The sequence below is a fragment of the Elgaria multicarinata genome, chromosome 11 (genome assembly GCF_023053635.1).
Source record: "Elgaria multicarinata webbii isolate HBS135686 ecotype San Diego chromosome 11, rElgMul1.1.pri, whole genome shotgun sequence".
Classification (NCBI taxonomy): Eukaryota; Metazoa; Chordata; class Lepidosauria; order Squamata; family Anguidae; genus Elgaria; species Elgaria multicarinata.
In genome coordinates this window covers 47,670,015-47,683,749 of record NC_086181.1, presented here as the reverse complement: position 1 = coordinate 47,683,749, position 13,735 = coordinate 47,670,015, and the positions used below count along the sequence as shown (strand labels likewise).

The 13,735-nt window shown below is 57.4% G+C and overlaps 2 protein-coding genes across 3 annotated transcripts in view; both read left to right on the top strand.

Annotated features, from left to right (window-relative positions):
• LOC134407039 (polyamine-transporting ATPase 13A3-like) overlaps nt 1-6,179 on the top strand; it is a 28,356-nt gene extending 22,177 nt beyond the window's left edge. For both annotated transcript variants that reach the window (XM_063138779.1, XM_063138778.1), the window contains 6 exons: nt 1,115-1,286; nt 1,382-1,614; nt 2,544-2,632; nt 3,289-3,369; nt 3,535-3,624; nt 5,111-6,179. In XM_063138779.1, coding sequence (XP_062994849.1) covers nt 1,115-1,286; nt 1,382-1,614; nt 2,544-2,632; nt 3,289-3,369; nt 3,535-3,624; nt 5,111-5,278 — 833 coding nt within the window. In that variant the 3' untranslated portion in view covers nt 5,279-6,179. The remainder of the gene's footprint in view (nt 1-1,114; nt 1,287-1,381; nt 1,615-2,543; nt 2,633-3,288; nt 3,370-3,534; nt 3,625-5,110) is intronic.
• A 2,819-nt stretch (nt 6,180-8,998) lies between these two features.
• On the top strand, nt 8,999-11,731 carry LOC134406208 (stress-associated endoplasmic reticulum protein 2-like). The gene is made up of 3 exons (XM_063137520.1): nt 8,999-9,154; nt 10,045-10,117; nt 11,161-11,731. The coding sequence occupies exons 1-3, from the start codon at nt 9,071-9,073 to the stop codon at nt 11,199-11,201; spliced, it is 198 nt and encodes a 65-aa protein (XP_062993590.1). The 5' UTR covers nt 8,999-9,070; the 3' UTR covers nt 11,202-11,731.
• The last annotated feature ends 2,004 nt before the right edge of the window (nt 11,732-13,735 follow it).

The window sequence follows — 13,735 nt, the reverse complement described above, 5'->3', positions numbered from 1 at the left end:
AAAAGCAGTTCCCCCAAGGCTCCTTCCACTGGCATGGAGGGAGGAGATGCACCCTGGCCCCAGCCTCAGGGGAATCGCGTATCCCCCCCCCCCATTGCGTTCATGGCAGCTGCCCTTATCACAGCGGGGGCGGTGAGAACAAAGGGCGCCGGTCAGGGAGGAAAAGTCCTGCCCTCACCTTGGGGCAGAGATTTCCGCCCCGTTGCTCCCCCTGCCCCTCCTTGCTGATTCCGGCTTGACATCAGGAAAAACTTCCTGACTGTTAGAGCAGTACGACAATGGAATAAGTTATCTAGGGAGGTGGTGGGCTCTCCCACACTCGAGGCCTTCAAGAGGCAGCTGGACAGCCATCTGTCAGGGATGTTTTAGGGTGGATTCCTGCATTGAGCAGGGGGTTGGACTTGATGGCCTTGTGGGCCCCTTCCAACTCTGCTATTCTGTGGGTCACTCGTCCCTTGCAGTGTCGTTTATGTGCGAGTTTGTGACCCACGTATGGATTTGGTGTGGTATTGGAACTGCTCTATTTAGTGTGTGTGTGTGTGTGTGTGTACACACACACACACACACACACACACACACACACATACATGCACACAGTATTTACGTTCCCTCTTGACATGTTTTGCCCTGATCCACGTGCCCCTTCCTGTCTCCTGCTTGGAGGATCAATATGGAAATGGAACACGCTAAAGCATATCGTGCAACAAATTCCGTGTCCGTCTGCTTAGCGTGTGCGTTGTGATGTTCCCCTGTGTGTGTGTGTGTGTGTGCGTGTGTGTGTGGCCGCACACATGTGCCTAGTAAGGACGGGGGCAGGGTGTGAAGATGTTGTGGAGGGGGGGGGACACGCACAGAAGAGTCATAGAATCACAGAATAGCAGAGTTGGAAGGGGCCTACAAGGCCATCAAGTCCAACCCCCTGCTCAATGCAGGAATATCCACCCTACAGCATCCCTGACAGGTGGTTGTCCAGCTGGGCTTGCCAGGTCCAGAACGACGTGGCCACGCTCCAGTCTGCTAGACTCTCCCGAGCTGTGGCTTGCTGGAGTCCCAGGAGGGGGCCCCTGCTTGATTCCCCTCCCTCCCTCCGCCCCACTCTCCTCCTCTCCTCCAGTGAGCCTGAACAGCGCGTGGAAGGAGCTGGCCCCCCAGCGGCCGCCCACCGGCCTGGTTTCTCCACAGCTGCTGCTCTCCGTCCTCACCCAGATCCTGCTGTCGCTGGGCTTCCAGGTGGGGGCCTTCCTCCTCGTCCAGGGACAGCCCTGGTACCACCGCAAGAAGGAGGGGTAAGTGGGGCCAGCGGGGCAGGCGGGCCAGGGGATCCCCAGCCCCGGGTCCGCCAGGAGCTGCCGCTGCCATTGGGCTTCCCTCCCTCCTGCAGGAGCTGCGCTCTGGCCCCCAACGTCACGTCCGACTCCGACGGCGTCGCCCTCGCGAACCTCACGGCCGGGCCGGAGCCCGAGGACAACGGGGGCGAAGAGGAGGAGGAGGGGGCCCACGCCGTGCGCAGCTTCGAGAACACCACCCTCTTCTACGTCTCCTGCTTCCAGTACGTCATCGTGGCTCTGGCCTTCGCCAAGGGGCGGCCCTTCCGGCAGCCCACCCGCACCAACGGTGAGCCGCCCCGCCCTGCCAGAGCCGCCGGTCCTCGCCCCGCCCTGCCGCCTCGCCCTGTGCCCTCCGGGCCGGGTTCGCACGTGGGCCGTTGCCTCACGGATGAGGAGGCGTCGCAAGAACCAGCGGGCCGAAGGGCCCCTGGGCCTGGGAGGGGCCGCTGCTGCCTCCCTCACGGGGCCTTCCCGGGGCCTTGGCAGGCGTGGTTCCGTGTCTCCTCCCCCTGCCAGCCTCTCTCTCCCTCCACTTGCCGGGGGGAGGCTAGAGCAGCCTTCCTGAGCCTGGCCTTCCGGAGGTGTTGGACTACAACTCCCATCATCCCCCAGCCAGGGTGGGGTAGGCTGCTCTAGGAGTTTGCCCGTGCCCCTCTGTACAGCGTTGTTCCTCGATTTGAGCCGTTCTCGGTTGGGAAAGTGAGACGCAATTGCCCAGCGGGCAATTGCCCCGCTCGTGCTCTTCGCTCCTCTGATGCCATGTTTCTCGCCTACCCAAGGGCCTCTACTTCCCTTGCTCGGCTCCATCCATTTTCGTCTGCTGCCCCTTACGCCTGGAACGCTCTTCCAGAACATTTGAGAACTACAAGTTCAACCACAGCTTTTAAAGCTCAACTAAAAACTTTTCTTTTTCCTAAAGCTTTTAAAACTTGATGTTGTGCAGACTTCTACTGTTACTTTCTACTGTTAGTTTTACCCTACCCTGTGCCTGCTTACCCTTCCCTGTACCTGTTGGCATTCTCTTCCCCTCCTTATTGTTTTACTATGATTTTATTAGATTGTAAGCCTATGCGGCAGAGTCTTGCTATTTACTGTTTTACTCTGTACAGCACCATGTACATTGATGGTGCTATATAAATAAATAATAATAATAATAATAATAATTGTGTCTCCCGGTGCCCCCGGGCTGATCCCGGCCTCCCGGGTCCTCCGCAGGTTTCTTCGTGGCCTCCTTCCTCGCCACCTCCGGCTTCCTGCTGTTCCTCCTCCTGTGCCCACTCCCGGCACTGGACGACTTCTTTGAGGTACGGCGCCTGCAGGCCCCTGGCTTCTCCCTGCGGCCAGGCCGGGGGACGTGAGCGACGTGGCCTGCCCGGGTGGGGGACGCCGGGCACTCCCACGTCCAGCGGCCTTATCTCGGGGGGCCTGGGCTTGGCGAGCAGGGGTGGGGCCGCAGATAAAGAGCCCACGGAGGGGCGTGCTCCAATCCCGGCTTGCAGCTGATCTGCACATGGGGGGGGGGGGCAGGGGAAGCGGACTCACTGGCCCCCACCGACTTGGGTGGTCCCAGGCTAAAATAAACGCCGTGGTGCCTCCTCCGGCACAGAGCTCCCCCCACCCCACGCCTCCCTGGCAGGGCTGTGCGTGTGCTCAGGGAACCCGTCCTTGTCCCTCCGTCCCCGTCCCCCCCCCCCCCCCCGCGTGCAAGGAGGGAAAAGGTCCCCCGCCTCCCCTGCTGTCTTTTGTCAGCCCGGCTTCCGCCCTTGCTGCCCTGCTCCGCCTCACAAGAGCCGGGGGCAGGGAGGACACGGTTCCCGCTGTTCCTGGACTTTGGAGAGAGCGCAGTAGCAGTGGGGGCTCCACGCCGTGCCCCCCCTCCCCGAGAAGCCCTGCTGCTGGAGGGTGTTCGGTTGCCCCTCTTGCCTGGAGAGGGGGGAGCGAATAACGCCTCTTTCCTCAGCTGACCTGCGTCCCCTACGAGTGGCGTCTCATCGTCCTGGCCTTGACCGTGGCCAACCTGGGCCTCTCCCTCTCGCTCGAGGTGAGGCTGCGGGGCGGGGGCGAGGCAGGGGGCACCTGGGGGCGGGGAGGCCCTTCCACTCCTCGCCTGGGGCTCCGCCGTGCGTTGGGGTGTGCCAGCCGGCCAGCCAGCCAGCTGCGCCCCGTCCTTGTGCCGCTCCATTCTGCTGCTCTTCCTCCTCCTCAGAACTTTGTCTGTGACTGCGACACCCTGTGGCAGCGCGTTTGCTACACAAGGCGGAAGTACGAGTATCCCAATCAAGCCACCTACCCCCAGGTACGCCCCTGACGCGGCCCTGGAGAGCGGGAGGGGAGGCCGCTGGGGAGGACTCCCCTGCTGCTGCTGCTGCTCTTGAGGAGGCGCAGGAGGGGGTGAGGACGGGTCGTGCGGGGGGTGGGGTGGACGGGCGTCCCATCATTGGATCCCCGGGGGAGTTTCCTGCACCTGCCTTCCGAAGGAACAAGTATCTGACTATCAGTTTCTCTGCTGAACGGCTCCAAGGTCACTGAAAGGCTTTTGTGCCCTTCATAAAAACAACAAAGGGTCTTGTGGTGTCTTGAAGACTGACAGATTTATTCTGGCACAAGTTTCCGAGGACGCTGCTTCTCCGTGTCATCAGAGGCATCTGGTGAATTTAGTTGTGTATTTAATTTATGATTGCACGTCGATCCCACCTTTCCCCCCTCCTGCAAGGAACCCAAGTCGGCTTGCCTGATCCTCCTCTTCCTCCTCTTTTTTTTATCCTCACAACAACAGCCCTGTGAGGTAGGCTAGGCTGAGAGTCTGTGCCTGGCCCAGAGTCACCCAGTGAGCTTCATGGCTGAGGGGGGACTCAAACCCGGATCTCCTGAGTGCCAGTCCAGCGCTCTTAACGGCTGCATTTCACTAGCTCTCATTTCATTTCCCAGTCCAGCGCTCTTAACCGCTGCACCTCGCTGGCTTTAAGGCGGCCTTCCTCAACCTGGAGCTCTCCAGATGTGCCCAGCCTGGCTGGGGCATTCTGGGAGGTGCAGTCCAACACATCTGGAGCGCCCCAGGTTGAGGAAGGCTGCTTTAAGGTGTTGCAAGAATCTTTGTTGGTTTTGCTGCGACAGGCTAACGCAGCTCTCGCCCTCTGGACGGCCTCCGGCCCAGGAGGTGACTTTAGGACAGCCGCCATAGAAATATGTCCCAGGTCACCTCCAAATGGGTGGTTCCCCCCTCCCCAGTGGCTCCAAAGCCAACGGCAGCCGAAGGTCCTGTGACCCCTGGAGCACAGAGCTGGGGGGGGGGGGGCATCTGTCACTCAAGTTCAGCACCCTCCATGACATCACAGCATGTCCGGGCTGCTGGCAGGGAGGTTGGAGAGTAGCCCCGGCCTCTCATGCAACCTTGAGCTGCTTGATCATCCTTGGCTGCAGGAGTGTGGTGGGTGATGAACACGGCACGGTGTGAGGTTTGGGCAAAAGGCAGGGGGAGGGGGTTGGATCAATTCCTGGAGGAGACGGCTATCCATGGCTACTAGCCCTGATGGTTGTGTGCCATCTCCAGTATTCGAAGCAGGAAGCCTTCGTGCACCAGTGGCTGGGGAACATGGGTGGGAGGGTGCTGTTGTTCCGTGTCCTGCCTTGGTGGTCCCTGGCCGACGGCTGCTTGGCCCCTGTGCGAACAGAGAGCTGGACTCGAGGGACCCTGGGTCTGATCCAGCCTCAGGGCCCTTCTGATGTTCTGTTTTGGTGCCACGCCATCCACTGAGGCCACGGGCGTCTTCCCCCCCCCACAGCTAGAGCTGGAAGAGCTGGCCCCCGGATACTCGTGCCGCCGGCAGGCCCCTCCCCGGGCCAAGTACAAGCGTTTGGCTCAAGAGCTGCTCTTCGACCCCGACTGGCCTCCGCAGCCGAAGACGAGCACCAAGGCCCGGGGGCCTCCTCCGGCCGAGAGCAGCGCGTGACGCTGGCCCCGGCATCTGGTGGCGCGTGGCGGAGACGGTACTGTTCATGCGCTGGTGTTCCGCTGCAGCTCCTGGTAGTCGCCGTCCCTGCTGGGAAATCTCTCCCGCCCCCCATCCCAGTATTCCAAAAAAACCCATAACGCCCTTCCCCAACAGTCGGGGCAGAAGAAAACACCCCAGCAACTGTAGCTTATAAGCTTCCAGTTTTTCCACAGTTATAACCACCCCCCCAAAAGCGCCACGTAGCGCATCTGTTACAGCAACGAGCAGCATTTTGGTCTGCTGCCCCCCCCCGCCCCCCTTTCCTCCATCGCGGTTCTCCCCAGCCTCTGACGGTACCAGCCTATTCCTATTAATTCGCTTGGGAGAACAGCCTGCCTGTTCAAGTCCACGCGGGGTGGTGTTCGCTCGTGGGCTGGGCCCCGGAGGCCGTGTGGCTCACAGGGTGCCCGTCCCGTCATCTGTGGAGCGTGTCCGTTTCTGCGTTGAGGAACGGTGGGTGTTGCCTCCAAAGGGAGGCTTTTAAATGTCTTTCAGCCAGGTTTTTTTTTTTTAAGAAATAAAGATGATTGTATGTAAAACTTATAAATTATTGTTGATTGTGGGAGTAAAGACGGCGCTTCTCTTTTCCTCCGTCCCCTTCCAGCGGTCCAGTTGCTCCATTCCCAGAGACATTGGGGGGACCTTTTCTATGCCTGCCCCCTTTCCCTCCCTCCCCCTTCTGTTTTTGCCCAAAGGGGGAAATGGGGTTTGCATTCTTTTCTTTACTGGCTTGGTAATGACCTCGATGCATGCGCCGGATCTGACAGGTGTTACCCCTGATGCCACGGAAGATGATAGAACTTTTGTAGCCTTGCCGATCACAACAACATTAAAGTACCAATCAAAAGGCGTCGCCAAACCCTGGTGTGGATTTTTGGGGTGGGCTTGAGAGCCGTGGAAGTGGGAGGGAGGAGGGAGGGGGCCTCGCGCTTCGGACGCACTCTTTCCAGTGGGGAGGGGGAGGGAGGGAGGGGGAGGGGGGTTCCCACCTGTGCTGAAAGGGAAAGGGTTCAGGGGATGGATGGACCAGTTCCCACACTAGGCAGGCTGGGGGCAGAAGAGGGAGGGAGGGAGGGAGGGAGGGAGGCTGGCCCTATTCATGAGCGCTGTCGATACCTGCCCTCAAAATGATGTCCAAGGATTTGCTTTATGGTGGTGGTGTGGGGGGAACACAGCAGAGAAGAGTAGTGGACGTGCAGCTTGGCTGGATGAGCCTCGGGCCGGCGTGGCGTTGCCTCGGCTGGGCTGTTCCTGGAAGGTTGTCTGGCCTTTGCACAGTGGGCCCCAAGCTGTGCCCTCCGGCTGGGCTGGGCTGGGCTGCCACATCTGTCAGCCACAGCCCGCGTGGGCGCCGTTTGGAGGACGCCAGCGTGGGGAAGGCTCCCCTGGCGTACCGGCAGGGCACATCCAGCAGTGAATGCCAGGTCACTGAACCCGAACCTCAAAGAAGTCGTCTGCAGCGCTTCTGGGCTTTACGACTGGTGGCAAAAACAGAAGGGCTTTTCTCCCAACAGGTCGGGGGGGCACGGGTGGGACGGGATTGTTTCTGTTTCGCTTATAAACATTGGAATGTCAAACCCTCTTAAAGCCCTTAACCTTTAAAACCATCGGCCCGAAAGAGCCACTTCAGCCGTTCCGCCTGTGTGCCTCCTTCGGCCGCTCCACTTCCCGTCCGGCTCCAGGCTGGGCCTGATTTGCAGCCCTTGCGCTTTGCCTGGATTTCCACGGAGCTCAAGTCATCGCAGCGGCCAGGCACCCCCAACCTGGTGCCCCTCCAGAGGTGTTGGACTGCACCTCCCATCATTCCCAGCCAGCATGCCGTTCTGGGAGTTGTAGTCCAACACCTCTGGAGAGCACCAGGTTGGAGGAGGCTGCTTTAGCTCATGCCCACGCCACGTGGCAGCAGTAAAGGCAGCTTTTTTGACAGGACGTGAGACCAGAGGCCTGTGAAAGGCTACAAGCTGGGATGGCGTGATGAGCCCTCTATCTGCAGTAGCAGCCTATCCCCAGGATCTCGTATCAGGGTGGGGCGGGGGGCATTGCTTTCCTTCCCTCCTTTGGGCTTCCTAGAGACTTCGGGCCGGCCAATGAGGGTGGGCAGGAACTCCTCAAAAGTTCAAGCTAAAAGGAAATCCGCCCCCCAAGGGAGGCATTCAGCGTCCACCACAAGTCTTAGGTTGGAGCCAGACAAGAGCAATCTAGGCTGCCTTCCTTTTCGCCTCAAATTACAGCTTCTGGAAGGTCATTTGAATGCTTCCCCCACCCACTCCCTCCTGTTTTTGGGAAGTTGTAATACCAATGTGGGCTTAAACGAAATTCCTTTAGAGCAGCCAAAGGGCAGGAAGACGCATTCCTGCTCTGAGCAGGGGGGTTGGACTCGATGGCCTTATAGGCCCCTTCCAACCTTACTATTCTAGGATTCTAAGGTTTCTTTGGCCTGTGTGGTCCTTCTCGGGGGAGGAATTGTGAATTGCTTAAAAAGAGCCTGACAAATGATTCCAGTGGGCAGTTATTGGCATCTGACGACGTGGTGGCCTGGGACTGGGGTGGTGGTCCTCTGCAGACGGTGACCGGAGGGGCCGAAAAGCGCTCACAGCCAGGGTGCAACTATGGAAGTGGGAGAGTGAACGGAACGTGCAGCTTTTTGCTGGGACAACGCCGGCGGCTGAGCTGATCAGCTGAGTGGCCAAGAGGCTCCATTGAGAAGAAAAGCAAAGTCTTGTGAGTGGCCAGGCCTCCCCACCCGGCTGCAGGCGTTGGACTGCGGCTCCCAGAATCTGGGAGCTGCAGTCCAACACCTCTGGAGGGTCAGCTGGGTGGGGAAAGCTGGCATAAGCGTGCATGGACTATAATGTTCTCTTGCATCAGGTGCATCCAGGTGAGATTTATTTATTTAATTTATTTATTAATGGAGATTGCCCAAGGGAATTAAGGAGGGAAAGCACAGACTGGGTGTGTGTGTTTTTAAAAGAGGGAATGACCAACTTTTGCAATAGGGAGGGGAGATGGAAAAGGTGGGCAGGCTCCCCTCCCCCCGTCCAAGAATTGGGGTTTTGTTGTTGTGATGCACGCAGGCCCCATTTTGTTCCTCCTGAGTCAGACTTAGAATCATAGAATAGCAGAGTTGTAAGGGGCCTACAAGGCCATCGAATCCAACCCCCTGCTCAATGCAGGAATCCACCCTAAAGCATCCCTGACAGAGGGTTGTCCAGCTGCCCCTTGAAGGCCTCTAGCGTGGGAGAGCCCACCACCTCCCTAGGTCACTGGTTCCATTGTCGTACTGCTCTAACAGTCAGGAAGTTTTTCCTGATGTCCAGCTGGAATCTGGCTTCCTTTAACTTGAGCCTGTTATTCCGTGTCCTGCACTGTGGGAGGATGGAGAAGAGATCCTGCCTTATTTGGGTGAAGCCCCCCCCCCCCGGTTGATTCGCAAATGAAAACAAAGCAGGTGACACCCCCAGCAGATGATACCCCGCCCCCAGCCCGCCCCAAATGGCCACGGCACGAGTCTCTGCTCAAAGACACCGCGCGCTGCCCGGGAAAAGGGAGGAATTTCTGGCCGCAGCTATTAGGCGGCGACGGTACTTCGGGCAGAAGGGCAACATGGCGGCCCCCATGGGAGCGTCAGAGGACTGGCGGAGCTGCTGCGCGTGCGCGGGGACCGGGGGGGGGTTCGCCCAGCTCGCCAAAGGCGCCACATCCACAGCTGCAGCTGCTCCAGCGGTGCTGCTCCGGCGCCCCCCCCCCGCCATGTCTGGGGTGCAGCGCATGAAAGTGGCCAACGAGAAGCACAGCAAGAGCATCACGCAAAGGGGGGGCCTCCATCGGGCCCCGGTATGGGGCTTCGGGGAGGGGGGGCGGGAGAAGAGGCTGCAATGGAGGGGGGCACAGCATCCCCTCCCCCAATCCTAGCTCTTTGCAGAGGGGGTGGTGGAGGGGAGTTCCTGGGGCTGGGGCCTTTTGGGGGGTTGGAGAAGAGGGGGGGCCCCTCCTGAGATATATTGGGGTGCAAGGATGGGGGGCGGGGAGGGGTTGAGGAGAGTCCAGAGAGCGCTTCTCACCCCCCCCCCAATAAGAGAGAGGCTGCGATCCCATGCACGCTTACCTGGGAGTCAGCCCCACTGAACCCCCTCACCCCACCCCCGTGGGTCTTTCTCCCGTGTAAACGTGGCAGCCGGAGGAGGATGCGGAGGCAGAAGAACCCAAGTTGCTAACAAATCCTGGCCGCAAACTGGGCTGCCCCCCTCCCCTCCCCAGCCCCCCCTTCCTCCAGGGGTGCCGGACTACAACCCCCACCAGCTCCCAGGTTGTAGTCCAACTTGGCCACTGCTCAAAGGCTGGACCCACGCATAATCCGTGTCTTTCTTCCCTTTTTTTTAAGGACAACCTTCTCTTCTCCTTTTGCCCACAAAGTACTTTCTAGTCCTGTTAACGTCTTTTATTTAATTTTAATTCTGGGATTGGGAGACAGGGAAGCGGCCCTGCAAATCGCCGCCCTGCAAAGACCAGCCCTCACTCACCCCACGCCCTCTGCCTCCTCCTCTTGACGTCCCTTTCATCCCGGCTGCTGGATTCTCTCTTTTCTGCCCCAAATCCCACCCGCGCCCGGCTGCAGAAATGGAGCCCGGGAAGGGAATAGGAAGGCGCCCTGGGATTAAATTGTATAATCGGAAGGGTTGGAGGATATCCGGCCCCTAATCCTGTCTTGGTCTCCTTTTGTGAAGACACCCCAGGAGGACAAAGCCCCCGTCGGCCCCTGGCTCTTGGCCCTTTTCGTCTTTGTGGTCTGTGGATCAGGTACTTTGTTACTCCGTACCTCTTTCTCTGTCCTTCCCTCTGAGCTGCTCAGGGTGCTGTCTGTGCTGCTCCCAGCCTGTATTTTATCCTTACAACAACCCTGCGAGGTAGGAGAGAGCAAGCAATCAACAGCGACTAGCCCATGGCCGCCCAGGGAGCTTTGTTTGAGACCAGAGCTCTCCCACCCGAACCGCGATGCCAGCCATCGTTACGTCATAGTGTGGCTTGTTAAAAGAGAGGACAGTTTAGCGGGGGTGGGGGTGGCGGCTTGCACTGATTCTGCCCCAGGCACCTGGTGCTGGTGATGACGGACCCCCAGTCCTGGACCTCCTATTTCTTGAAATAGTGACGGTTCTGCCCATGGCCCAGATCACAGGAACATTGGAGGCTGCCTTAGAACAAGTCAGACCCTGGGTCCACCCGGGCCAGTATAGCTAACACTGACAGGCAGCAATGCTTCAGGCAGGAGTTTTTCCAGCCCTCCCTGGAGATTGCTGCCGAGGATCGAACCCGTGACCATCTGCAGGCACAGCAGGGGCTCCGGCACTGAGCTCGGGCACCTTCCTTATCCTAAGGGAACAGGGGGTGGGTGGGAGAGAGACCTTGGGGTTCTGGCTGCCTCCTGGAGCTGGGGAGAATTTTGTCTTGAGAGCAAGGAGAAGAACAGAAATGTCATGGAATCGTAGCATTGGAAGGGTCCTCTGAGGCCATCCAGTCCAACACCACCAGCCCCGCTCCATGCAGGAATCCACCTTAAAGCAGCATCCGTGACAGGTGGTTGTCCAGCTGCCTCTTGAAGGCCTCTAGTGTGGGAGAGCCCACAACCTCCTGTCATGACCAGTGTCGTAGGGTCTTGTGATCATGGAGGACTGCAGGTTTTGGGCAGCCACCCCCAATGTGGGACACTTCAGATCCTGGGAATTCTGGGAGTTGTCGTCCAGCCCATCCAGAGGACACCAGGTTGGGGGCGGCTGCTTTAGGATCTCTCTAACCTTCTTCCTCTTTTGCCTTGTAACGTTTCCCTCTTGATCTTCCCTTTTCAGCCATCTTCCAGATAATCCAGAGCATCCGCCTTGGAGGCTAATGGGATGAGGAAGCCGCCGCCACCATTACCAACACTCAGGGAATTGTGGGATATTTTCTGGGCCTCCCAGTGCCCCTCTTTTGAAATGTTTACGGCCATGCAAGTCTTCCTCTGCCTGCCGCCACGAACCAAACCTCTCTCCCCTTGTGCGTCCCTCCCAGCTCCGGTCCCTTGTCTGCATCTTTTGAGCCGTGACCATTTCTGGGAGATGCTGGACCTAACTGGGATGTTGCTTGTCTGTCTGCTATCAGCGTGGGATGGAGAAGCCTGCCCGGCGTCTGCCGTTTCCCCATGGAACTTAAAGAATGTATTGTAACAAGGAGAACAGGGCAGGGGGCGGGTCAGCATTTTGTGACTCTGCACTTGTTTTGCGGCGTTTGGGATTAGGGGGGAGGCGCGTGCGATTGGGGGGGTTTGTTCCAGATCCCTTTTCCTGTCAACATGTTGTAAACCTACAGTTCATTGTCTCAAACCATTCTACAGTCGAGCCGCAGAATAAAGAATTACCACGTTGGAATCTTTGCCACAAACCGAGTACGTCTGAATTTCTGAAAAAACGCTGTCCCCCCGTAGGGTGACCGTGTGTTTTTCTGCTAGGAAAGCCATCAGCCTGTCCCACGTGCCACTCATCAGGAAATCACCTAATCCAGAGCAAATAAATGACCAAGTACTTTGCACCCTAAACAGCCATCCATTTGACAGGCGTAGAATAGTCGGCTGTGGTTTGGTTGGAATCTGAAATATCCACCAGTGGTTAGATAGGAAGGTGGTGGCTTCTGCACCTGTCCAGTGTGCAACTTCGTGCTCTTCCCCCAACCGGGTGCACTCCAGATGTACTGGACTACAACTCCTGTAATTCATAGAATCATAGAATAGCAGAGTTGGAAGGGGCCTTTAAGGCCATCGAGTCCAACCCCCTGCTCAATGCAGGAATCCACCCTAAAGCATCCCTGACAGATGGTTGTCCAGCTGCCTCTCGAAGGCCTCTAGTGTGGGAGAGCCCACAACCTCCCTAGGTAACTGGTCCCATTGTTGTACCGCTCTAACAGTTAGGAAGTTTTTCCTGATGTCCAGCTGGAATGTGGCTTTCTGTATCTTGAGCCCGTTATTCCATGTCTTACACTCTGGGAGGATCGAGAAGAGATCCTGGCCCTCCTCTGGGTGACAACCTTTTAAGTCTTTGAAGTGCTCTCATGTCTCCCCTCCATCTTCTCTTCTCTGGGCTAAACATGCCCAGTTCTTTCCGACTCTCTTCATAGGGCTTTGTTTCCAGACCCCTGATCATCCTGGTTGCCCTCCTCTGAACACGCTCTAGCTTGTCTGCGTCCTTCTTGAATTGTGGAGCCCAGAACTGGACGCAATGAGGCCTAACCAGGGCCAAATAGAGAGGAACCAGGACCTCACGTGATTTGGAAGCTATCCTTCTATTAATGCAGCCCAAAATCCCAATCCACCTGGAGGACACCAGGCTGTGGAAGAGCATGAGGGTGTTTGGAGCAACACGGCTGCTGCCCCTTAGCTGAGGGAGAAAAAAGAATGGGATGGCTGGAAACTACCGCCCAGCGATGGGTGCTTTCCCTGCAGGGCGGCTAGGGGCAGGGGTGGCAGGTGGGGAGCTGCCCTCCAGCACCATCAGCCACCGTTCCTAGAGCGCCCTCCTGTGACCACTGCTGGCCAAGCTCAACTCTCCCCGGCTCTCCTGTCCACCATAGAGCTCTGCCCCAGCTGGGTCATCCATGGAGGGAGGGCAGCTTACGTGCAGACAAGAAAAAGCCTAGAGCCAAAATCAGAAGCCACAGGCAGCTGCTGCTGCCAAAAATGGGAGGCCAGCATTACAGACGTAGAAAAATGACAACAAGGCAGGACTGTGTTGCGGGGGGGGGGGTGGAGGCTGTAGGGTGGCCCTATGAAAAGGAGGACCGGGCTCCTGTATCTTTCACAGTTGCATAGAAAAGGGAATTTCAGCAGGTGTCATTTGTATATATGGGGAACCTGGTGAAATTCCCTCTTCATCACCGCAGTTAAAGCTGCAGGAGCTATACTAGAGTGACCAGATACAAAAGAAGGCAGGGCTCCTGCAGCTTTAAGTGTTGTGATGAAGAGGGGAATTTCACCAGGTGCTGGATGCCTACAAATGACACTTGCTGAAATTCTTTTTTCAATACAACTGTGACTTCGGCTATTGGGCGGTATAAAAATGTAATAAATAAATAAACCCCCCCACACACACCAGCAAAGCAGGAATAATGGGCTGAATTTACATTGGGACCTAAAAAAAAGAAAAGAAAAAGGGGGTTTACACACACTTTTAAAAATTTGCATTTCCTAATAATAATAATAATAATAATAATAATAATAATAAATAAATAAATATTAATAATAATAATAGTTTTATAGCGCCGCCTCACCATTTCTGGCATCGAGGCGCTTTGCAATAACATATAAAAGATTTCCACAGCCTTCCCTCACCTGGGGGGCTGCCTGGACCCCCACCAGTCAGCACAGCTGACCTGTTCGCTGCTACCTTTCGCTGT